This window comes from Magnolia sinica, chromosome 18 (assembly GCF_029962835.1).
Source record: "Magnolia sinica isolate HGM2019 chromosome 18, MsV1, whole genome shotgun sequence".
In the NCBI taxonomy this organism is placed as follows: Eukaryota; Viridiplantae; Streptophyta; class Magnoliopsida; order Magnoliales; family Magnoliaceae; genus Magnolia; species Magnolia sinica.
Window position 1 is genome coordinate 28,200,638 of NC_080590.1, and position 24,026 is coordinate 28,224,663.

At 42.1% G+C, this 24,026-nt stretch overlaps 2 protein-coding genes across 2 annotated transcripts in view; both read left to right on the forward strand.

The window, feature by feature from the left end:
* The window catches only part of LOC131232485 (monodehydroascorbate reductase, chloroplastic/mitochondrial), a 33,618-nt gene extending 31,584 nt beyond the window's left edge, over positions 1 to 2,034 (forward strand). The window contains exons 15-17 of the mRNA XM_058228748.1: positions 64 to 126; positions 218 to 258; positions 1,693 to 2,034. Coding sequence (XP_058084731.1) covers positions 64 to 126; positions 218 to 258; positions 1,693 to 1,806 — 218 coding nt within the window. The 3' untranslated portion in view covers positions 1,807 to 2,034. The remainder of the gene's footprint in view (positions 1 to 63; positions 127 to 217; positions 259 to 1,692) is intronic.
* A 5,815-nt stretch (positions 2,035 to 7,849) lies between these two features.
* On the forward strand, positions 7,850 to 9,485 carry LOC131233434 (wall-associated receptor kinase-like 20). Its single transcript, XM_058230140.1, has 2 exons — positions 7,850 to 8,749; positions 9,338 to 9,485. Exons 1-2 carry the CDS (start codon positions 7,906 to 7,908, stop codon positions 9,388 to 9,390), a joined length of 897 nt encoding a protein of 298 aa, XP_058086123.1. The 5' UTR covers positions 7,850 to 7,905; the 3' UTR covers positions 9,391 to 9,485.
* Positions 9,486 to 24,026: the final 14,541 nt, after the last annotated feature.

Consider the following 24,026-nt stretch of genomic DNA (forward strand, 5'->3'; position numbering starts at 1 on the left):
CTCGTTCATTTCTTATGTAGTAATAATTCCTTCTTCCTCTTCTTTTTTCCCCCCCTTGAGTAGTCGGCGATACAGTTGAAATTGGAAATTTTGATCCAAAAATTGCTACTTTCTGGCTGGATTCAGGTATAATCATGTCATCTCTCTCTCTCTCTCTCTCTCTCTCTCTCTCTCAATAAGTGGAGTGATACTTTTATTTCTTGGCAACCAACCACAGGTAGGTTGAAAGGAGTTTTCCTTGAAAGCGGCAGTCCTGAGGTATGTTCAGAATTGCATTTTTAAATCTCAAGGGGAATCTGAATCCGTTGTTATTTTGAGGGCTCTCTTCCTTTGAACGTAGGATTCAAGAGTTTAGAATGTGTATTCTAGATACAGAATGGGTTTCTGTTTTACGGAAAAAAGACTACATGAAATAAGCTTCTCTGATCAGCAGAATTGAAGAATCTGCCAGCTAAAACAGCATACCGAATGTAACTTTCATGCTAAGCCCACTGGCACCTCTCTAGATGCTTTCAAATGTGCAAACCTGGCTTCCATGGGATATCTGAGCCATGCATCAACTGGACCGCACCATGGGATGAGCTGATCCTAAAAGCCCGGAGGTCAACTGACTGGGTGGGCTACTCATGTATGATAAAAATAGTGGTTTTAAGAAAAAATGCTTGCCCTGCACATTCAATAAGAATAGGTATGATAAGCGTGGAAGTTTTATGAAAAAATTCTAGCCGTACACATTCAATGTATACATGTTCCCACCTGAAGAATGAACATACCTGATTTTTGGATGAGGTCATCTGCATGGTGGGGCCCACATGATCTGCTGCACGGGTGTTTGTACGCATGCAGGTTTGACACATGCAGCTGTGTGTAGAGGCATGGGCTGCTTAGTTTTTTGTCAATGACTTATCTACACTAGTAGTAGCGTTTGACCAATTTACCCATCCAATTAGTCAGGGAAGGCATAAACTTACTGAGTTTTAAAAGGAAAATGGGATGTGTGACATGTGTCTGCCCCTTCAACTAAGGGCATGCTTGTCGTTTCAATTCTTTCGTTCGAGTAGCCCACTCCCGCATCTTCTCTTTGTGTGTAAGCCCGCACTAACACATATTATTAGGGAGCCCATGCAACAAAGGCTGCATGGGCCCCACCTTGATGACTGTGTGATATCTACTGAGTATATTGTTGCACCGTCTCATGTTAGGATGTTAGCCTAATAACAAGGCAGATCTAAAATTCGAGTGGGCACAACACTGGAAAAAGTGAGGATGGGTCATGCACTATTGAAACCATTTTGACGTCCGTCCCTTCTCTCTACATGTATCCGCACCCTTTCCCTCTCTCTCTCTCTCTCTCTCTCTCTCTCTCTTCCCTTTCCCTCTCCCCTACTGTCTCCACATGTTGCACGTGCTATACCCTCTAGTGAGGATAACACTCCACACTACAAAGATGAATTAGAAGCACATGAAAAAAATATTTGGTTGAACTTGTACAAGCAGTCATATTCATGTTCGAATTAATATTAGAATCCCTTTGGCACATAAAAATGATAATTGGTTGCAGGTGGTTCCCATTTTTAGTAGGTTTTTCAATCACCCTTGATGTAGGGTATGCAGATTGCATTTCAGTTCATCTCTTATCTTAACATAATTTGAACACTGACAGTTTGACACTGTAAGCTCATATTATTTCAGGAATTTGAACTTCTGCCTAAACTTGCAAGAAGCCAGCCAGCTGTTGACAAAGCCAAGCTTGAAAGTGCATCCTCTGTGGAGGCTGCTCTCGAAATCGCTAGAAGCTGCCTCTAGGCAGAAGCCACAGTTTAGTACACATGTGTTGACGAGATGGCCATCCAACTGTGGGAATCAAAGCTTATAATTCAGGGATTCCCATTCCCATGAAAGTAGCTGGTTTCTTAGAAAATTTATGTAAAAGCAGTTTTGACTCTTTACCGTTCATCTATATAAAAATTGCCATCACCCCTATGCTATCCATAGGTTCTTTTCTAGAACTTAAAACATGTTCTCTGTTTTTCAGATGTAGTTTCATGAGCGACTGATATGAAGAGCCTGCTGAGATTGCTTGAGTAAGCTTCTTCTGGTGTCTTAGAAGTGTTACCTAGACACATGGCATGGTGCCAAGTGCCAAAGTGTCCTAAGGTGCCTGGCATGGCAAACTTAAAAAAAAAAGGCACGGGGACATTTACGTGAATAAATAAAATTAAATAAAACAACGAAACATTAGATATAAAGAAATTAGAAAGACTTTTCACATAGTTCCAATAGAAACTAATTACTAGTAGTTTAAACTAACAAATAACTAATTAATAAGACATAAAAAATCACAAATAGTTATCTCAGGAAATTGTAGTTCTTGTGAACATCACTTGTTCTGTGAAAATATTTGAACCAAAATAAAGGAGCAAAAGAACCAAAAATAACTAAAAAAGCATGTACCTTTTTGTTTTATAGGTCATGGCATCTATAACGGAATGAGCTTGACTCTAGAGAGGGAGAGAGGAAGTCCTTACAGGTAACCTTCAAAAATAAGAGAATGGAGGCAAGCTTCAGGGCTTAGTGGGAGAGAGCTTTGATTTGACAAAATCGATTTACACAACCCCCCCTCCCACATTGTTAGTTATGGATATGCTTCCATATGCCTTTGTGTGTGGAGAAAGCATGATTCGGATTCCTGCTCTTGCTAGTTAGCCTTAGCATCTCTTATGAATTTCTCCGGCCTTTCAATTGCATGTTTTTTCCTTTTCTCCCATGAATGTGAGTATGCCAAGGCTTACTGCTCTTAAATTTTCAGTTAGAAGCATTCCAAGCAGTGTTAGTTATGGATATGCTTCCATGTGCCCTACAGCTACTCAGCCACCTGTGAGGGCTGCACGCACGGAAGCTTAGAATTTCATGTTGATAAAGCACCGAACATTTAGGGCTCGTTTGGATACCAACAAATAAGTTGCTTTTTTTACAGTAGTAGATAAGTGATTTATTTCAGAGTAAGTTTGGTTTAGGATTAGTTATAAGTAATTTCTTTTTTTTAAAAAAACTTAAAAGTACTTAATCACTTCAGTTAATTTTGTTAGCTTTTCTACTTTTCATTAGTTGCTGAAGAGATGCATTAGGAGAGACGGAAGAGAGGAGAAGCTGACAAGTAGGATGTTTACCAAACATACTTATCTTCTTAGTAAGTAGAAACTAAGATAAGCTACTCGTGACATAAGTAGCTTATCTTAAGCAACTTAAGATCCAAACAACCCTTAATGTTTTTGCACGTCTAGGCTGTGTTTGGATGACCAAGTGAATTGAATTGCAATAGCACCTGTTTGGACGCACACTTGAAAGGGGATTTTGATGCCTAAACATTGTTTTGAAACAAACTCTCTTGAGTTATGCATTTGGATGCACTTTGGCAGCCTCATTTTTATCCTCCACTTGAGGAAACATGCACTAAAAGGGCAGAATAGCTGAAAACCAGTCAGATTTGTTTTCAGCGAGTAGACAGAAATCATCCCTTTAGTAGAAAAGGGGGTTTGGCAGAAGTTGTGTCGGACCAGACCCATGGTTTAATTGAGTGGAAATAACAAAATGATGTTTATTGGTTTTCGCGGTGAGGAGAAGTCAGATTGCAGCTTACAGCACATGCCCTCAATATGATTGCTGAGGAACTTGCAATTTGGTTAGTTCCACTTTATTAGACTGTTTATTGCAATTCAAATTGATAGTGCGTCCAAACACGTCCATGCACAACTGAATTGAATTTTCAACATTTACTCGTCATGCGCAGATCCTGAATATGAATGCGAAAGGAAATTGCAATTCGGTTACTTCCACTTTATTAGGCTGGTTATTGCAATTCAAATAGATAGAGGTTCCAAACATGTCCATGCACAATTGAACAGAGTAATGGGCACTTAATTTATGAAGATGAAAGATCAAAATTTTACATCCAAACGGAGCCATATTACTTCATATGAAACAGATTTTTTTAATCAATTCATCTGTTTTTTGCATCAGTTTAGGAAAGGTAATGGCCTCGAAAATGCGATACGAGACCAGTGAAAGATCGAAATAGATTTCTACTTGAATCTGGATCGTCTATTCTGTTTTAAAATCTTTTTCAATGGTATTGATCTGGTCCTCCATCGAAGTCCATTCCCAATGCTCTAAAGCCTTGCTGTTGGTCTGTCGTCACAACGGTCTTGCTTGGGTTTGAGAGGAATTGGGTCTCAAGGCATCAGAACGTGTTTAGTGTCCTGATTTGCCCAGTCGATTCAAGTGGGGCCCATGAAGTGGTGTCTAGAACGTTGATATGATGGGCCCACTGTTGATGACGAATGACCCAAAAATCACCCAGATGGGTAGATTCTAACGTTCTGATCATTGACGTTCATATACATGGTTGAGAATAAAAAACCGCAATTTGCATTGTTGAGACTACGGCCAAAGATTAGACGTGCATGGCCATCCTTGCGCAGGGATGAACCTGATGAAGTCATCACCGTCCATCCTCAGATAGATACCTCAAATACACTAGGAAAAATAAGAAAATAGAAATAGATTCTATTGGTAATTATGTGTCCAGTTACATTATTTATAAAGAAAAAAAAACTAAATCAAAATTCGTAATTATTAGAAATAGCAAAATTCTAGCTCTAATAAAAATCTTAATTTTAATAAAGTTCTTTTAAAACTTAATTTCTAAAAATAAAAATTCTAAATAAACTTTTTCTAAAAGAGTCCTAAGTATATTTATAAGTTATTTTTAAAAATAAAGAAAATTTAAAACTCTAAAAATAAAAAAACATTAAAAAATCAAAATTACTAAAAATAAAAATAATTTACTTATTTGTTTTATATTTTGTTTTTAGCTAAAAGCATGTATTTTCTAAAAAATGGACAGGCATGACTCACTTTGTATAACCCATTGCAATAAAGATTGATAGGTTGTGAGCCCCATGACAATAACCGTATTAAAAGTTAATGGTTAACTTACTGTTCACTTTCTTTTGATCCAACTATGTTAGGAATGTATTCATGTCATGTCCTACATCACTTCCATTTTATAATTTTTTAAGGGTCCCGATACAATGTGGGGCCCATCATCTAAATGGTCCAGATTACTGAAAATGGGCCCTACTTGTACAGGAGTGGCTACGTTAGGACACAATTCTAGATGTATCAGGATCCTACGGTTCCTCAGGTGTGACACGTGGCATTGATCTGAGCGGCATAGATTTCTCATGGTGCACGTGGCAAGCATGTGGTGATGGGAATTGTTGTTCTGGTGGGCCATGATGTGAACAGGTCAAATTCCAAAAGTAGAAGGGAGTGGTCAGTGGGAGCCCTTTGAGAAGTGTTCTGCAGAAGGAACGGTCAGAACAGGAGTTCACATTGAATCATTAAAACTCACGAGTGGATGGTCAGATTTGTCCGATCACTGAGATTTTGAGCCGACAACCTATCCACGTGGCAGCGCACCAAGATCAACAGTCCTGATCACCCAAATGTTTGCCACATGATGCTGACATTCGGGACCACCGGTCCGTTGCTGCTCGATCGTGCCTCGGAATTCCTCAAAAGATCCTAACCGCTAGAAATTGGGCCTCTTTTCAGTTGAATGTACACCAGATTGAAAGATGCTACCAACCGAGATTATTAGGGCATAATCCATACATGGTGCGGCCCATCAGACCAACGGTGAGGATCAACGAAAAGCCTCGAGTTAGGATCCAATGAATCCTCCTCAAGGTGCACGTGGCAATCACATGAAGATTCTCACAAATGGCACGTGGAGAGTTACCTTCGCAAGGAAGGAAGATTCCCGCCGACTAACTGTACGGACCGAACAAACTGCTAACGTGGCAGAGGCGACAGTCTCGCGCGTGTGCTGCTCCGACTCAGCAACTTCGAATATTGGAAATGCTTCACATGAGAAACGATCACATACAGCGATTGCAACATGAATTTATATGCACCCTTTTCTTTCATGCCACGTGTCACATACATATGATATCAGAACCGTGAAGAAGTTTGGGCCGCCCGTACTGATCATGGTGCGAAAATCAGACTGGTCCACTCATTTGAGCTGGACACAAGGTCAAAATGAAAGTATAGACGATTCAATGGCTCATGTGTACTAGTACGACTCCCAATCAGTGGATTTCCCTGATTTTTAAAAGAGATGATCAACATGATGTATCCACTCGATTCAACGGATCAGATATTGACACAAGCGGCAGGATAAAAAAAAAAATGAATGGATGTGAAAGTTCACACGTCATGCAATCATACAACCAGGCTGCCGATCGTAAAAAATTCCAACGCGTTTGTATACTGAGGAGCTCACCAGACTAAGTGTGGTGTCGATACTCTTTGGATCCGATCCACGCCGTCCATACGTTTTTTCAACTCATTTTAAGGCATGGGACAAAACTTTAAGTTTATCTAACATTCAAGTGGACAACACCAAAGGAAATAATAGGAATTGAATGTCTACCGTTGAAAACTACTTCATAGTCACAGAAGTACTGGATCAGCCTGATATTCGTTTTTTTCATTCATCCAACCTGTATAACCTTATGAACAGGTTGGATGACAAATAAACATCAATTTGGGCCTAGAAATATTTCAACGGTTGATGTCATTATCCCCCTGTTTTATGTGATGTGTTCCACTTGACCTTCGTATATATAATTCAATTTTTCAGTCACCCTCTAAAATGATCTGAAAAATGGATGGACAGCGTGGATAAATCACATACATCACGGTGGACCCCACAGAGTACCTACACCATGCTATAGCACGGTGAGCTCCGCGTCCAAAAAATTCCGCTTGCACGCTATATATAGAAGCTACGTGGTACGTTCAACAATTCTGCTCGAGTATACCCAGCCCACAGAAAACGTTTTGTGGGACCCGCTAACTGGCCAAATACAGGTCGTCCTCGAGCCAATCTGGTATGGGCCTGATCGGGCCTAGGTTTTGGAAAATTGTGCATTAAGGTCTTGCTTGAAATCAGGTCGGTCTATGATGTTAATGGCCCACCTGTGAGGGGACAGACCTGATTTTTGCACCAGGTGATCTCAGGGTGGGGCATGCCTACCTGATGGCTCGGATGTTGTAAATATATTACCTGTTGGCTGCAAAAGAATGTGCTGCATGCTACTGGCTGTATGTGATCATTGCTTTTAAAGAGTCGAAGAGCACCATCCGTCCATCTCGGCTGCACAGGGCCATAGTCGTTCACTGATCTTAACTGCCCGTCCAATGGGCCTTCGTGGATCGAGACGACCAAAATTTTGTAATCACAGGAAGATTCTGACCGTCAGATTTAATGGTTAGATGGAAAGAGGCAGTGGGTTTGCATTTAGCAGGTTTGCATGCTACCAGAACAACAGCTGGATCATGTTATTGCTCGCGTTTTTGGGCCGATGGACGGTGCGGATCAAGCCAAATGGTCACATATACGGCACAGATGGATAACAATTTAGGAATGACAAAGGTACTAGCATGAGCTGGACGGGGCATTCGCTGCACAAATTCCAACTTAGCATGCACAGTATCACATGAGGTGGTTTTGTGAGCAGGCCTGGCCCAGAAATCAGACTGGTCTGTTCACCAGGCAAGCCACAGCCGTCTGGCAAAAATGGACGGTTGATAACAAACGACAAATTTCCCTGCTGAGTGGACCGGTCTGACGGTGGGCTAGCTGATGAACGACCGGATCTCTTACTCAAACGATAGTTCGACACGTGTGTTGCGCGGGACAGTACACCTATAAAGTAATTCAAGTGGGACCCACAACGCTCGCTTACTATACAAGTTACAAAACCATGAGACCACTCTCTAACCCAAACACGAAGCGCTACTCGATTTCGATTCCTCTACCTTCTTACTCCCATGGAACTCATCACCCTCCTATTCTTCACCCTCCTCCTCCCCCCGCTCACGTTAGCCACCATCCCTGCCTGCAAGAGCACGTGCGGCTCCCTCCCTGTCAAATACCCTCTGGGAACCGGCCCCGGCTGCGGCTCCCCTCGTTTCCACCCCTCCGTATCGTGCGCACCCAACGACCAGCTCATCCTCACAACCCACACCGGCTCTTACCCCATCACCTCCATATCCTACGCCACCTCCACCTTAATCATCACCCCTCCTCTCATGTCCACCTGCTCTTCCATGCAACCCTGTCCCAACTTCGGCATCGATTGGGCCGCTCCCTTCCAGCTTGGCCCTTCCATCTTCCTCCTCTTATCCTGCGCCAACCCCTCCTCTTCTCTCTTCTTCAAAGGCAGCCCCCTCTGCGACTCCTCCAACTCCCATCTGTGCGCCGCGATGTACACTTGTCCGTCCGTCGGCTCCCTCGGCCTCCCCCTCTTCGCGCCCAGCAACTCCTGCTGTGTGTATTCTCCTGCGAATCTCGGTCCCCACGGGGATCTCGACCTGCAGGGGCTAAAGTGCGCTGCCTATGCGTCGGTTGTATCGCTGGGAGATTACCAGACGGACCCTAGCCGGTGGGAGTACGGGGTGGCGTTGAAGTTTAGCCCTGGCGGGTTTGATAATTACAACTTTGCCACTGCGTGCGCCGCGTGCGAGAAAAGCGAAGGAGTGTGCGGGTACACTCCTCCCAGGAACTACTTCGTCTGCGTCTGTAAGAGCGGCGCGAATACGAGCTCGGACTGTTACGGGCAGGTGGCCTTTTGGAACGCCGCCGTACGACCGAGGGGCGGATTCTCAATCGCGGGTACGTTTTGGTTTCTCGTTTTTGTACTCGCATCTTAGACGCGCACCTGTGCACTAATACACGTGGCACGCATGTAACTCAATCTGGACTGTCCAAAACATGCCCACCCTCTCAAGGTTCGGTAACTCAACAAGGGAAAATATGAATTGTTGGAATTCATCAGATGTTCGTTGATTGTATGGTTAGGATCGTCCAATCAATTCGATTAAGACCATGATTTGGACGGTTTGGATTAAGATACAAGCTCGCCGCGTGTACGGGGCACGTGTGCATGCATTTGGCCCAGCCGGTGAATTGACAATCCGGACTATTTTAATCATCACCACCGTTGTGGATGAAGCGTGTCTTGAAATTCACGAATGATCAGACAATCCTAACCGTTCACTTGGTGGACATCGGATGGTCGTTGTTAAAGACGATGGTACCCCGCCAATACTCTCTGTTCTCCACCACGACTGTGTCCCTTGGTCTAGAGAATTCGGATTGCTGCGATACCGCCACGTCTACCACACGTGCCACGGTTTAGTAGGATTGTCGACTCTATAGATACCCTTTTCTCATCACGTTCTTCGTTCTGTGGTTACGCAGGTAGAGCTTGGTGGGCCACGTTGCTTGTGATGGGTTTTTGGGTTGGGCTGTAAGGAGAGAGATGTTAGTAATTTTCGTTACAGAGAGAAATGTTCACATCCATATGTTGAAGAAGAAAGAAATGATACCGTGCACCAGTTCCCCTGAACATTCATATGTGTATAACATCCGACCGTTGAAAATGGTGGTAGCATCCAGATAATCTTGTGGAAAAAAAGATGCTCTGATACATTTATCTGATACGCCACACTATAGAAATCAATGGAGGGGCGTTGTTGAATAAATGTAACTGTGTGGTCCACTTAATTAGGTGATAGTTTTTATTTTCTCTAAGGATAGTGTTCATGGCATCACTGTCCTTTTAGAAGGATCAGATGTCCCACGTACATGACACGTAGCTGAAGTTCGCAATCACGTTACTTCTGCAATTCATGCGAAGGACAGAGATACGGTGTGGCTGTGACATTGATGGACCTTTTATGTGAAAGAAATGCAATTAACGTGGCTTTTGAAAGGAAGCTCGTAGGGTCTTTTTGTTCGTTTTTTTTTTCTTTCTAATTGCGACTAAAGATCATGGGCATGTGTCACGGACTCGGCTTCGGTAGTGACCTGTCCGGTACCGAGATCCATGCTTGAAAAGCTTTGTTAGCCCACCATGATGTATGTGTCTTATTAGGTCGTTCGTTCAATTTTCCCAATCATTTCAAGTCATGATCCAAAAAATGAGGTAGATGCGAATCTTAGGTGGACCAGACCACAGGAAATAGTGGTGATTGAATGTCCATCGTTAGATACTTCCCAGGGCTCACTGTAATGTTTATTTGCCATCTAAATTATTGATTAAGTCACACAGACTTGGAAGGAGGGAAAACAAAAGTATGATTTAAAACTTTAACGGCCTTAAGAAGTTTTTAGTGGTGGCCGTTCAATTGCCACTATTTACTCTGGTGTGGTTCACCTTATGTATGGATCTCTTACATTTTTTCTTTTTTATCTCATCCTGTAAAATGATTTGGAAAAATGGACGGACGGTATGGATAAGACACAGACATCATGGTGAGGCCACATAGCTTTTTCCAACACCAACCAGTACTGAGCTCGGTACTGGAGGGGTCACTACCGAATCCGTCGCAGTCTGTTAACCCGCTGGGGTCCACATGCAAAGATGGGCGGATGATCCAAACCGTCTACATTTTGCGTTCTTCATCATCAGACGTTGCATAGTAAACGATTATGTTCATATACAGATCTTAATGAGTTTAGTCGAACGTGGATGGTTGAAATTTTATAGCTTAGATTCAACTGAAATGAAATGATTGTGAGGCAGGTTGGACGCTTTTGATCATCCAACCATCTTTGCGTTTTGGGGCAACATGTAGCGACATATGGTAGTGAACCTGAGTCGCGACATAGCAAACAATCTCCTCTCTTTTATTTGGAGACATGGTGCTGACGTCTCGAATCGAATATATGCATGATTGATCGTGGATGTCAACATCGGCGAATACGTAAAACGAAACTTTAAACTTTCCGCCACGCCCACCGACTCTCTTTGTATGTTGGTCTTTCTCGTAGCCTTACAGCTTAAGGGCATGAGAAAGTCTTTTATGCTTTTCCCAGCCGTGATACTCACATGCTGGCTTACATTTACTTAAATATAAAACGTTCAAAAGGTGGATTTCTTAATGCTTGGAAACAGATAATTATCATGAGAAAAGAAAGAAAACATTATCAAATTTTATGGATTTATGTTTTAACTTAAATAGCCAATGTCTTAAAATAAATTTTTAGATATTCAGATAAATATAATAGATAAAAAGATGCTAAATTAATTTTCAAGATATAGTGAGTATATAGATCTAAAATCAATATAAAAATTTATATGCCTACGTGTTGAATAGATCTCTAAGAGATGACACTGATGTATATATTTTATAGAGAACTTTCTAACAAAATAGAACAAGTCAAAGAAATCAGAGATAAGAATGTATGAATTATATACTTCCTTCTAAATTATAATATTCAAGATATATAGGACTTGCAAAGACATGGGAAGGAAACTTGTGGAGACTCATTTCCAGAGGAGACTCTTATAGCTCTTTAGGATGTTCACACACCCATTCACAACATCAATCACATTATTATGAATGGAGACTATCATTTGTCTTGTGTCAGTTATTCCTATATCTTTTAGATAAAGATAATCATTCAACAATATAAACTTGTTGTGGTATATAATCCAATTCTCAGCTGCCGTCACGTGTATGGTTATGTCTCAGTCACTCTCATTTAGTACTGTGACGAAGACTTTATATAAAATTATTGTGGCATGTAATTCAGATCATAGTCATCACAATTGTCACATGTATAATTATGTCTCAATCACTCTCTATCAGCACACATTAGGTGCCAGCATAGTCTAATCTCTAGCTAGATCTTGCTTCATTTCTAATTACACCCTCCTTAATAAATTCAAACTAAGTGCTAAAATGACCTCGATCCTTACCTCAAGTGGTAGACTGAGTGAAGATACCTTGTTTTAACATGAGTGAGGTCTTGATGCCGAAGGTGGCTAACAGTGGAGTATGTACTGACAATGGGTCTGTTCTTTTTTTTTTTTTTTTTAATCTTACACACGCACCCCTAAACGCCCATGCACGGCCTCGTGTTGAAACTCCTGGGAGTGGGTCTAACACTGGGGCAAGGATTGGAACCCTCACTTTGCACTTAATAAAGCACCAACACACCTGTAAAATTTTCTATTTGATACCATATTTATTAACTTTTTAAAATTTATATTTAACCAAATAAATGTGTCATTACTCCAAAAATTGCATCCGATCATGAAGCTAACTTGCTTTTCGGAGAACATCAAATAGACGGTTACAACATAAATTAGCCAATGGCGCAAATTAGATCTATAGATGTCTACAAATCACAGCCTGATGGTCTAATAAATATGTGTTTTATGGGGTTACAACCGTCCACTGTAAGGTAGTCCAACTATTTCCATTGAGGTGCAATTTGCAGTCTTGAGGATTGGGAAATGAACTAATGAAGTAGCACGTGGACTTTTGTGATCCTTGTTTGAGTGATCCAGATCTTTGTTTTTTTCGGAGCCAACGTGGAGGATCATACACCAAAAAACCTCCCATATTGAAAGATCTCAGCCATCAATCTACAGACTTTTCTTTTCAGTTTCCATTGACTGTTGCTTTATATATATATATATATATATATATATATATATATATATATATATATATATATATATATATATATATATATTAAGTGAAGGTTATGATTGTTCTGTTGAGAAGATTTTCAGGAATTCTCTATCCACAATGGGCCCACTACACTAAGGGATTGGATCACTGACAGACTGAAAATCCGAGTTTCCCGAGCATCATCTAATTTATACACCTACAATTTTAATTCAGCATGTTTCACTACCATTCAGTAAATGGTCCAGCCCTAAGATCTTCATGACTGGAAAAATGTGTCCACGATCCAGGGTGACCTAAAAATTCCATATTTCTAGATCGTGGAACTGAACTTTTCTTAACCGTTGAAAATCTGATGACAGATCAAATACCTATGAATGTGGAATTGGCTTAAATTTTGGCATGTGGATCATCCAATAGATTGTCCACTAATTAAACGGACGGGATCCATCATCAACAATCCTCAGTCTACAGTTTGTGATGTTGGCACCATTAACTAACGGTAGTCAAGCGCACATGATGTAGAGAGGGTCGCGGACAGTTTCATGGCCAAGATGGATCAGAAAAGGCCCGGTCGACGACAGAAGTGATCCGGACTGTCGGACCTTAGATCGGACGTATCTCGCAATCCGGAATGAGTTACCTGACGTAAAATATATGATTTTGGGGTAGAACGAGCTACTTTAGCCAACCAACCCAGCTATGCTGGGTTGCGCAGCCCGGATTTGTGAAAAATCCTTAGATCGACGGTCGTTTCCTATTATAATTTCGTTTTTACTATAAATAGTAAGTTTTAATTTGATTCCGTCGAGCTTTAGGAGTTGCGCCCAACGTGAAAAGAGCTTAGAATAATTAGGAGAACGGTTTGGTGAAGCCAAATAGGACACTTACTATTTTTGGCCGACAACCTTGCGCACTAGTAGATATCATGACTTTCTATAAATAGTAAGTTTACTATTTATAGTAAGTCGCAAATTTTAGGAGTTTTAGTTGTAATTTGATTCTGATTTCTTTCCCATTGCTTGGTACCACTATTTAAAAGGTTGTGAACTTGTTTTTATTGATTTATTAATCAAATTCGAATTTATTAGAATTTCTTTATATTTCTTATTTTTCTTTTCTCGTGGATTCGAGAAGTCTCTGTGAGGAGTCCTGGGAAGTTCCGTGGATTCAGAATAGTTATCCTTTTGAGGAAGACGGTGCTCGAGCTCACGTCCTCCCCTGCATCAGCACATCACTGAACCTTTTTGAAATGCTACGAGATTACTTGATTTGGGCCATCCTAGCCGAATGGCCCAGCTGTCTGTCCCAAAATCTGGAGAGATACTGAAATCTAAACCGTATAACAGAAATGTCATCACCAACCAACTGAAACAATGAACGTGGGCCCTTGGATTTTTCACACTTCGAATAATTATTCTACCTACGTGTGATGAGCGGATGATGGTTCGGAGCCCATCCAGTGCACGTTAGATGCTCACGTCACGATGAACGTTTTCCAACGAGGGAGCGCGATGCACCATGAATCACATGGGATCACGTGATCAATTCTTCCAAGGTTTGCTAATCCCCACACGCACGCTTACACGTAGCACACGTGCTAACCTATGAATCTGATCCGCACATGAGGTGGCCCTAAAAGCTACGATGACCATACAGGAAAAGGAATCTAGTCCGTCTATCAGGCGGGCTACCCTGTTATGAAAAAAACCGACAGTTTAAAAAAATTACTTTAGATTTGTGGCCCACCTGATGAATAGACCAGTCTCATCGGTGGGGGCTACAATATTCACGGTTTAGATGTCCCACACATTTGGCAGGCTGGCACCTGTGCTGGGTGTAAAAGTCGTTGTGGGGAGGGGTGACTAACGCCTCAAGCAAGCAAATGACTTTTCTCTTGGGGTTTGAACACAGTTTCGAGCCGCGTGGGGTCCACCGTGATGTGATCATGAATCTACTCCGTCCATAAGTTTCACCCCCTCACGTTCACCGTATGTACTAAAAAATAATGCCAGACAATGACTCCAGTGGACCACAACACAAGAAAGAAAATGTAAAATCACGCCTAAAGTCTTAAATTTTATAATCTATGGCCCACCTGAGTTTTGGAATATAAACAGCATGGTGGGCCCCGCACACTTAATCAGAAGGTTTTATTTTGGCCAACGGTACCTTCTGCCGTGGCTCACACAAGTTTTCGATTGGTCTCATTTCTACGGTCAAGATCAAACACTGGACGGTGCATCAATTTGGATTGGATCTCGTGCATTCATCATGGTGGGCCCATTTTTACTCGACACTACAGTAACTTGCAATAACGTTGGCTCTATAAGATCAGATCTTTCTTTTCTTTTCTAATTTTTTTCCTCAAAGATAGTGTAGGTCTACACATTCCTAGAAACTCTCTCTGCCACCCAATACGCCACCAAATGAGGGACCACCGTCCATTTAAAGTCCCTCTCTCTGTGACTTTTTCCTTCACATGAAAGTTTGTGCATCTTCCCACTTGAGTCTTATAATTGATTCCCACCGTTTAGGTGGTGACACGTGGAACAACTACTTTTCGTTTTTCACATTCTGGTACTGATGAGTGCATGTGTACTTTCACAAAGACACGTGTTTCTCTCTAAAGCGTCGTACGTGCAAGACATCCGAACGGTGGAGAAGCTGGGCCTCACAATGAAGTTGAAAATTAAACTGGTACTGATCCAACCATTCATTACAACATTACTGTGCATTAAGTCAGATCATTGGCTGTCCATTTATTTTGACACTGTGGCCCACCCGATCAGTGGGTTAGCCTGATTTTCAACCAAAATGATCTTCATGGTGGGACCTTCCTTTTGCACGGCTCAGATGTTCTACAACAGTAATACAATAGTGGGAAACACGGGGCTGCATGTGATCATCTCTTAACCTTCTCAGTCATCTAGCTAAAGTAATGGTGTTGGGCCCACCAACAGAAAGAAAACTCATTAATCTGGATGATATGCGAATGATGTCTGCCAAAATACTCTACTTGATTATCTAATCTATTAAAGATAGATTATAATATGCTGCGGCCACAACTTAATTGTGGCTAATCATGACCGTACACTTGTTTACATATACCTCAATCCAGACCATTACGATGGATCCCATTGTGGATGGAGAATAAACCTATATGAACATTGATAGAATGATCCTAACCGTCCAATTCGTAAAACAAGTAAAAAGCACGCAACATAATCGTCAAAATCTTCTTTGCATGACTCTTGTGTATAGGATTCCGATGCCTTGTGCGGCTCAAAGACCAGATCTTGGATATTTGGGCTATCATCGGCCCAGGTAAGGTGTCTGAGCCTGTGCTGGATTAAAACACGTGATGGGCCCCGTGGCCCACCTTTATGCAAGATCTGGGCCGTTCATCAGGTGTTCCCTGGCCAAAGTGTCCTTGAAACCCTAAAATGCCCAAGATGGGCCAGGCAGGCTGACAGGCTCTTAGACACAACCCATGCCTGCCTGACAATAAATGGGCCGGCTCTTGGGTAGTCTTCCATAGAATAGACTGAAGTGGGCCCAGCCCATTTGAGAGCCCTACTGGAAATTGATATTATTACAAGTTTAATATAAAGTAATAGATTTTTCTCTATGAATAATACTAAGATAGAATTGATTTCCTAGTTGTAATTGATTGTAATAGATTATATATATAATCTTCATTGATTGGGTTATAATCTCGCTTGAGTGGGGCCCACATGATGTACTCATGTTTTCAATTTTGTCAAGTGGGGCAGCTGGTTAGGTAATCCAATCAGTTGGGTCTATTGCATCTCACAGTGGGTGGACCATGCCACCAAAACTTTCATAAACTGGGACGTCTTAGCCACAAATCATGGGGCCTTTTTATAGTTGAAGGAAGAACATTGTTGTATCTCGCTCCAAAAATAGGAAGCTTACATCCTACGGAAGAGATTTGTAGTGGGCGTGCTCCATCCGCAGTGGGTTGCAATAGATGAGTGCTCTGGACTACTAAACCACGGACCACTTGTTAAAATCTTAAACCAATGAATACAGTAAAAAGAGATGTGGAAGTGGGATGCTCACTTGAAAGAATTAAAAAGACAATTATACTCTCAGTTAAAAGGGCGAGGCCCATCCCATTTTCTTTTTAAAATCAAAAGCTTATGTTCCTCAATGGAGGGGTTAGACTTAGCTAGCTCCTGTATTGTGTGTGTGTGTGTAGGATATGGTACTATAATGTCAACCTCATGGGAACTTCCCATGAGGTCCAGCCGTGTGGGCCCCACCGTGATGTGTGTCAAACATCTACCCCATCAGTCAGATGCACCATTCCATGGTGGGCCATGGGATTAAAAATCAAGTCAATCCATGACTTGGGTGGGCCACACCTCATACAACAGTTGAGATGGTTTACCCTCCCTTTAAAACATTTATAATAATTTATTGGGCCCACCAATATGTGGTTCACAAATCCTGTTTGTGTCCCACTTGGATAAGGGGTCAACCAAGTTCACATCCAAAAGTGCTTTTATATGTTTTAGGCATATCTTCGTATGGTTTTAGATTGTACACTCTACTTGAGTTTCATATACGGCTGATTTTGAGGATATCCAATAACCTAAAGGGACCTATCAAATGTACGGTGTTGATGTTTGACACACATCATGGTGGGGCCCACACTTCCCATGAGGTTGACCTTATATGAGCATTTCCTTATATATATAGTCATGCTCACCTGCGCACTTATGCATGTGCGTACCTTTTCACACGTGTTATGGGCGTCTAATCTGAACGGTCCATGTGATGTGGAATCCCATGAAACCCCAAGGTATAAATTTTCACCTTGATCTAAAATTTTGGTGGGCCATAACAAAGAGAAATGTAAATCAAGGGAGGAAACTGTTTTCATTTTTCATGGCCCACCAAAGTTTTAGATTAAAGTAAATATTGGGCTCGGGGGGGTTCATGAGGTGTTGTGTGGGCCACCTTTTCATGTGGACCATTCAGATTTTAGAATCACATCACGTATAATGAGTTCTCAAAAAAATTCGCACAAGTTCCATGCGAACTAGTTCGTAGCTGAGCATTGGGATATATATATATATATATATATATATGGGAAAAGGTTCTATGGGGTCGAGCTCATGGGGACTTCCCATGAGGTTAAGCTATGTGGGCTCCATTGTGATGCGTGTTGAACATCTACCCCATCAGTCAGATGCACCATTCCATGGCGGGCCTAGGGCTTAAAAATCAAGTCAATTCGTGACTTGTGTGGGCCACACCACATACAAAAGTTGAGAGGGGTTACTCTCCATTAAAACAATCATAATAATTTTTTGGGCCTACCGAGATGTGGTTCACAAATCTAGCCCATTCATTATGTGTGTCCCACTTGGATGAAGGGTCAGACCAAGTTTCAGTCACATCCAAATTTCAGCTGGGCCCAACCAAGTGCTTTTATATGTTTTAGGCATGTCTTCACGTGATTTTAGATGGTATGGCCCACCTGAGTTTCATATAGGGCTAATTTTTGGAATATCCCATAATTTCAAGGGGACCAATAAAATGCACAGTGTTGATGTTCAACACGCATCACAGTGTGGCGCGTGCACGCACACACACACACACACACATATATATGGGAAAAGGTACTATGCGCTCGACCTCACGAGTCCGTCCCATGAGGTTGAGCTGTGTGGGCCCCACCGTGATGCGTTTCGAACATCTACCCCATTAGTCAGATGCACCATTCCATCGTGGGCTTAGGTCTCAAAAATCAAGTCAATCCATGACTTGTGTGGGCCACACCACATACAGAAGTGGGGAGGGGCCGTGCACCATTAAAACATTCATAATCAGTTTTTTGGGCCCACCAAGATGTGATTTGTAAATCCAGCCCATCCATTATGTGTGTCCCACTTGGATGAGGGTTTAGACCAAGTTTCAGCAGCATAAAAAACTCAGGTGGGCCCCACCAAGTGCTTTTATATGTTTTAACGGTGTCTTCACATGATTTTAGATGGTATGGCCCACCTGAGTTCCGTATACGGCTGATTTTTGGGATATCCCATAATTTAGAGGGGACCCATCAAATGCACGGTGTTGATGGTCGACATGCATCACGGTGGGGCCCACACAGCTCGACCTCACGGGAGCTTATCGTGAGGTCGAGCGCATGGTACCTTTTCCCTATATATATCCCAATGCTCAGCGCACTAGTGATCACGAGTTCTCGTGAGAACTCATACTTTGAATGGTCTACGTGATGTAACGCCCCATGAAACCCCTAGGCCCCAACATTTACCCCAATCTAAAACTTTGGTGGGCCATGACAAAAGAAAATAGTTCTCTCTTGATCTACTTCTGTCTTTGCTATGGCCCAGCAAAATTTTGGATTAAGGTGAAAATTGGTTTTCGGAGGTTTTATGAGGTGCCGCATCATATGAATCGTTCAGATTTTGGGTCCATGACACGTGTGCAATGGTGTGCACGTGCACATGCCTCTCTCTATACAATGAAATGCTCAGTTGGAACCATTTCTCATGATAATTCATAAGCACTGGTATAAGCGTGATGTGACACCCCATGAAACCCTTAGGGCTAAATTTCAGCTTGATCCAAAATCTTGGTTGGCTATGGAAAAAGAAAATAATTATCTCCCTTGATTTGCCTCTCTTTGCTATGTCCCATTAAAATTTTTGGATCAGGATGAAAGTTGGGCCAGAGGTTTCATGGCATGCACACTAGTTCTCACAAAAACTTATGAGAACTTTTTCAGAACTCATCTCCCCTTATATGAGCATAAAATCTAAATGATGCACGTGATGCAACACCTCATGAAACCTCACGACCTCAACTTTCACCCTGATCCAAAACTTTGGTAGGCTATGGAAAAAGGAAACAATTTTCTCCCAAGCAACTCGTGAGAACTTTTTGAGAATTCATATACATGGGAAATCATATTATCAACTTCCTTTTAGATCGAGCTATGTGGGCCCCACAGTAATGTGTGCCGAGCATCTACCCCATCAGTCAGATGCGCCATTCCACGGTGGGCTGTGTGCTTAAAAATCAAGTCAATCCATGACTTGGGTGGGCCACACCACATACAATAGTTGAGAGGGGTTACCCTCCCATTAAAACATTCATAATCATCTATTGGGTCCTCTGAGATGTGTTTCACAAATCCATCCCATCTATTGTGTGTGTCCCACTTGGACGAAGGGTTAGATCAAGTTTCAGCTGCATTCAAAACTCAGGTGGGCCCCACCAAGTGCTTTAAATGTTTTAGACATGTCTTCACATGGTTTTAGATGGGCTGGCCCACCTGAGTTCTTTATACGGCTGATTTTTGGGATATCCCATACCCTAAAGGGGACCCATCAAATGCGGTGTTGATGTTCAATACACATCATGGTGGGTCCCACACAGCTCTTCCCATGAGGTCGACCTAATACCATTTCCATTTCCATTTCCACACACATATGCGTGTGTGGGAAAAGGTACTATACGGTCGAGCTCATGGGAACTCCCCATGAGGTCGACATTTGTGGGCCTCACCGTGATGTATGTCGAACATCAACACCTTGAATTTGATGCACCATTCCATAGTGGGCCTAGGGCTTAAAAATTAAGTCAATCCGTGACTTTTGTGGGCCACACCACATAGAAAAGTTGAGAGGGGTTACCTTCCATCAACACATTCATAATCATTTGTGGTTCACAAATCCAGCCTATCCATTATGTGTGTCCCACTTGTATGAGGGGTCAGACCAAGTTTCAGACACATCCAAATTTCAGGTGGGCCCCACCAAGTGATTTTATATGTTTTATGCATGTCTTCACATGATTTTAGATGGTATGGCCCACTGGAGTTCAGTGTACAACTGATTTTTGAGATATCCCATAATTTAAAGGGGACCCATTAAATGCACGGTGTTGATGTTCGACATACATCATGGTGGGGCCTACAGCTCGACCACATGGGAAGTTCCCATGAGCTCGACCGCATAGATCCATTTCCATATATATATATATATATATATATATATATATATATATATATATATATCACCGTTGATACAGGTCTTATTACCCCTTATCACCCTTTATTGGATTGTTTCAGCATATACAACTACATATCTTGCCATGGACTGGCCGAAGAGAACCAATTTCACCTTGACCCTTCAAACAAACCCTGGTTATGTGTATCTTGGCTTGATTATTCTGTCACATTGATTCTGTCAAATCATCCATTCAAGTGGAGGATTGTTTCAGCATATACAACTACATCTTGCCATGGACTGGCCGAAGAGAACCAATTTCACCTTGACCCTTCAAACAAACCCTGGTTATGTGTATCTTGGCTTGACTATCCTGTCACATTGATTCTGTCAAATCATCTATTCAAGTGGAGGGCATGGTATGTAAGTTTCATTGATTATCCATATGTCAGAGGATAAGATAGGCACATGGATAGATGCATGTATATCTACCAATATCTCTATAGATCTTACACCTTTTTTTTAAATACATATTCTTGTCATTTCTCGACAAAATAAGATGGCAATACATTCTAAAAAATTGTATCATATGAAGCAAAACTGTAAAAAAAGTGTTAAGAGATAAGAGGAACTATGACTCTTGGTAGGGATGGTAATGAACTGGGTTGATTCGTGGCCCAACCAGCCTGACTCATGCTCAAGTTGAACTTAATGTGGCTCAAGTTAAAAAAAAACGGCCCAATTAAGGTCATGGGTTGAGTTCATGGTTTTAAGGCTCATCCAGGTCTGATGTGACCTGGCTGAGTTGAGTTGATGATTAGGGCAGAACGTTGGGTGGGTTCAACCCGACTGGCCGACATTGTATTGGGTTGGGCTCGGGTAGGATGTATCAGGTTCAGTCTCGGGCTTGGGCTATACAAACACCAACCCGATAAAACTTGGATCAGGCTCGGGGTTGAGGTCTCAGGTTGCCCAACCCAACCCAACCCAACCCAACCCAACCCAGCCCGATCGATATATAAGTTACTTATAAATTATAATTGAGTGCTGATCGTTTGTGTTGAAGGCACAGGAAATTCTAGTTCCGCTGGGTTTCATGGTCCATGTCATTTTAGATAGCTCAAGCCAAAATGATATGTCTGAATTCTCTCTCTCAAATAGATTGTGTGCTACACAACACAACTTTCAAAGGAGGTTGTCCCATATTTTAGCTTGTTTGTTTAGAAAAAATAAAGTTCTTTGCCATAAATAACTACATATATAATTAATAAAATCATAGGTACAAAAAATAAGATGTGCATTAAAAATATAATAGACTAACGTAATAACAAAAATATTAGCCTGTATCCACCCAACTAACCTGACCGAGCCCGCTCGGGTTGGGTTTGAGTTGAGAATTCCCAACCCGAGGTTGGGTTAGGATTGAGGTACAGGACCCTTGGGTTGGACTAGGATTGAGCACCAACCTGACCCGACCCGACTTTCAGCCCTATTGATGATACGACCAGTCACCCCAACTGGGCAAATTGGGCTGATGCAGATCCAACTTGGCTGAGCCTGACTCAGGACCAAATGAGTGGTCGGTCGATGTGGCGGTTCTTTTAACCATGGTTGGGCTTCAATTGACCTGGCCCAATTACGTTTAAAAACCATGCAGTCTTCTTCAAATATACGCTTGCTTTAGTTGTTGAAATGTGTGGAGCCTTTAAAAATAGTTGGGCTGAACTGGGCGCATCCTAGAGAACTGGGCTTGTTCTTCATCTGGGTCATGCGTTGGGCTTGGCCTGGAATGTCGGCCCGTTTACTAAATCTGTTGGCCTTGGGTAGATCCTGACCCAATCCAGACCCGAAATATGGCCTGCCTTTGACCTAAATAGGACAATGTACAAGTGGGCCCTATGTTCTAGTGGTCCAGTCTCCAGATCGTCAACCTGATTGGACCAATTGCAGATGGGGAGGTCCAAAAACACTCTCAGATCGGAAGATCAGAGCCATTCAATCTTTGCCCTATTTTCATCTTCAATCGGAACATTGCTTTATTTTACAACCCATCATCTATATTAGGAGCACGACTTGGCAGCGACCCCGAAACCAGCCATGTGGGTAAGATGCTGACTCTAGGGCCCACCTCGACTTATTCATTGTATATCCACGCCATCCATCTGTTTTTTAAGCTTATTTTAACATTTGATCCAAAAAATGAAGCAGATAAAAATTTCAAGTGGACCACACCACAGGAAATAGATCAGTTTATAGACGGGCTCATGGATTGATTTCAGATCCGTTTCTTAATCGTGGGCACCCACGTTTGAATCTTGGACCCAGCTCCAATCTGCCCATCGCTGCTCGTATCTATTTATACGGCCCTGATTGAACGGAGAGGATCGTTTATTTTGTGACGTTTTTAGGGACTACCCCATATGTATAGTACCAGGACCTTTACATCTGGGATTTCCCTGCCCATCCAACTCAGTCGCACGTGACAATATGCAACACGTGTCCTTCATCAGATCTTTCCTTCATGTCAGCTCTAACGTTTAGATCTTCTGGCCAGAAAATCTGGCCGTTGATTCTCAGCCGGGTCACAACATACGCTAGAAAAAGTTGTTTTAACGGTCAGTTTACAGAGTAAACTGGCTGCCTCAAGTTCAAATGGCCTGAGTTTTGAGGAAGAAAATCTAAGCATTATTTGCATCCAGATGGAAGGCGCAGATTTCGCACGCACGTTCCACATTGGCACGATGGAATCATAACACATGCATCAGGCCCACTTGCAGGCCTAGTTGTAGCGGAAACACGATTTCTCACGTCCAACGCACATGCCTTCTTACTAGAGTCTCTGAATTATAGGATCTATGACATGACCCGAGGTTCGCCCGATAGATGCGGCTTTTAGTTCGGACATGTGGGGCCCATGGCTTGCAATCTAGACCGCAGGCCAATGGAGATATTTCCCAGATTGGAAATTTCTGGCTGTTAAGATGGCGGCCAAAATTACGTACGTCTCACATTCGACGAAGAAAAGTTCACGTGGGAAGAACGGATAGGATGGTTCAATCTGAGATATTTTCGGAGCATCACTCGTTTACAATGAGGTCCATCAGATCAACGGTTTCGATCACAAAACAATGGTCCCACATGCAGTGAATCATGCATACCAGTTACAATAAGTCCCCTTACTATTGTACCGCACAGCACAAGTGTGATACGATCGATTGGGTGGTAGTGTCACAGAAACCTATTTGTCTTCTGTTTCTGATAAAACAAAGACTCCCATATCTACTAGATTCTTAGTTTGATTGGGACTCTTCACCACCCCTTTATTAGGCCTGGAATCGTATACGACACCTTTTCATTTAAAATATGTAAATCCACTCTGTTCATCAGGTGGGAAACGATATTTTAACCGTACATACAAAATAGCAGATTGATAGTAACTCATATCAGCAACACCAA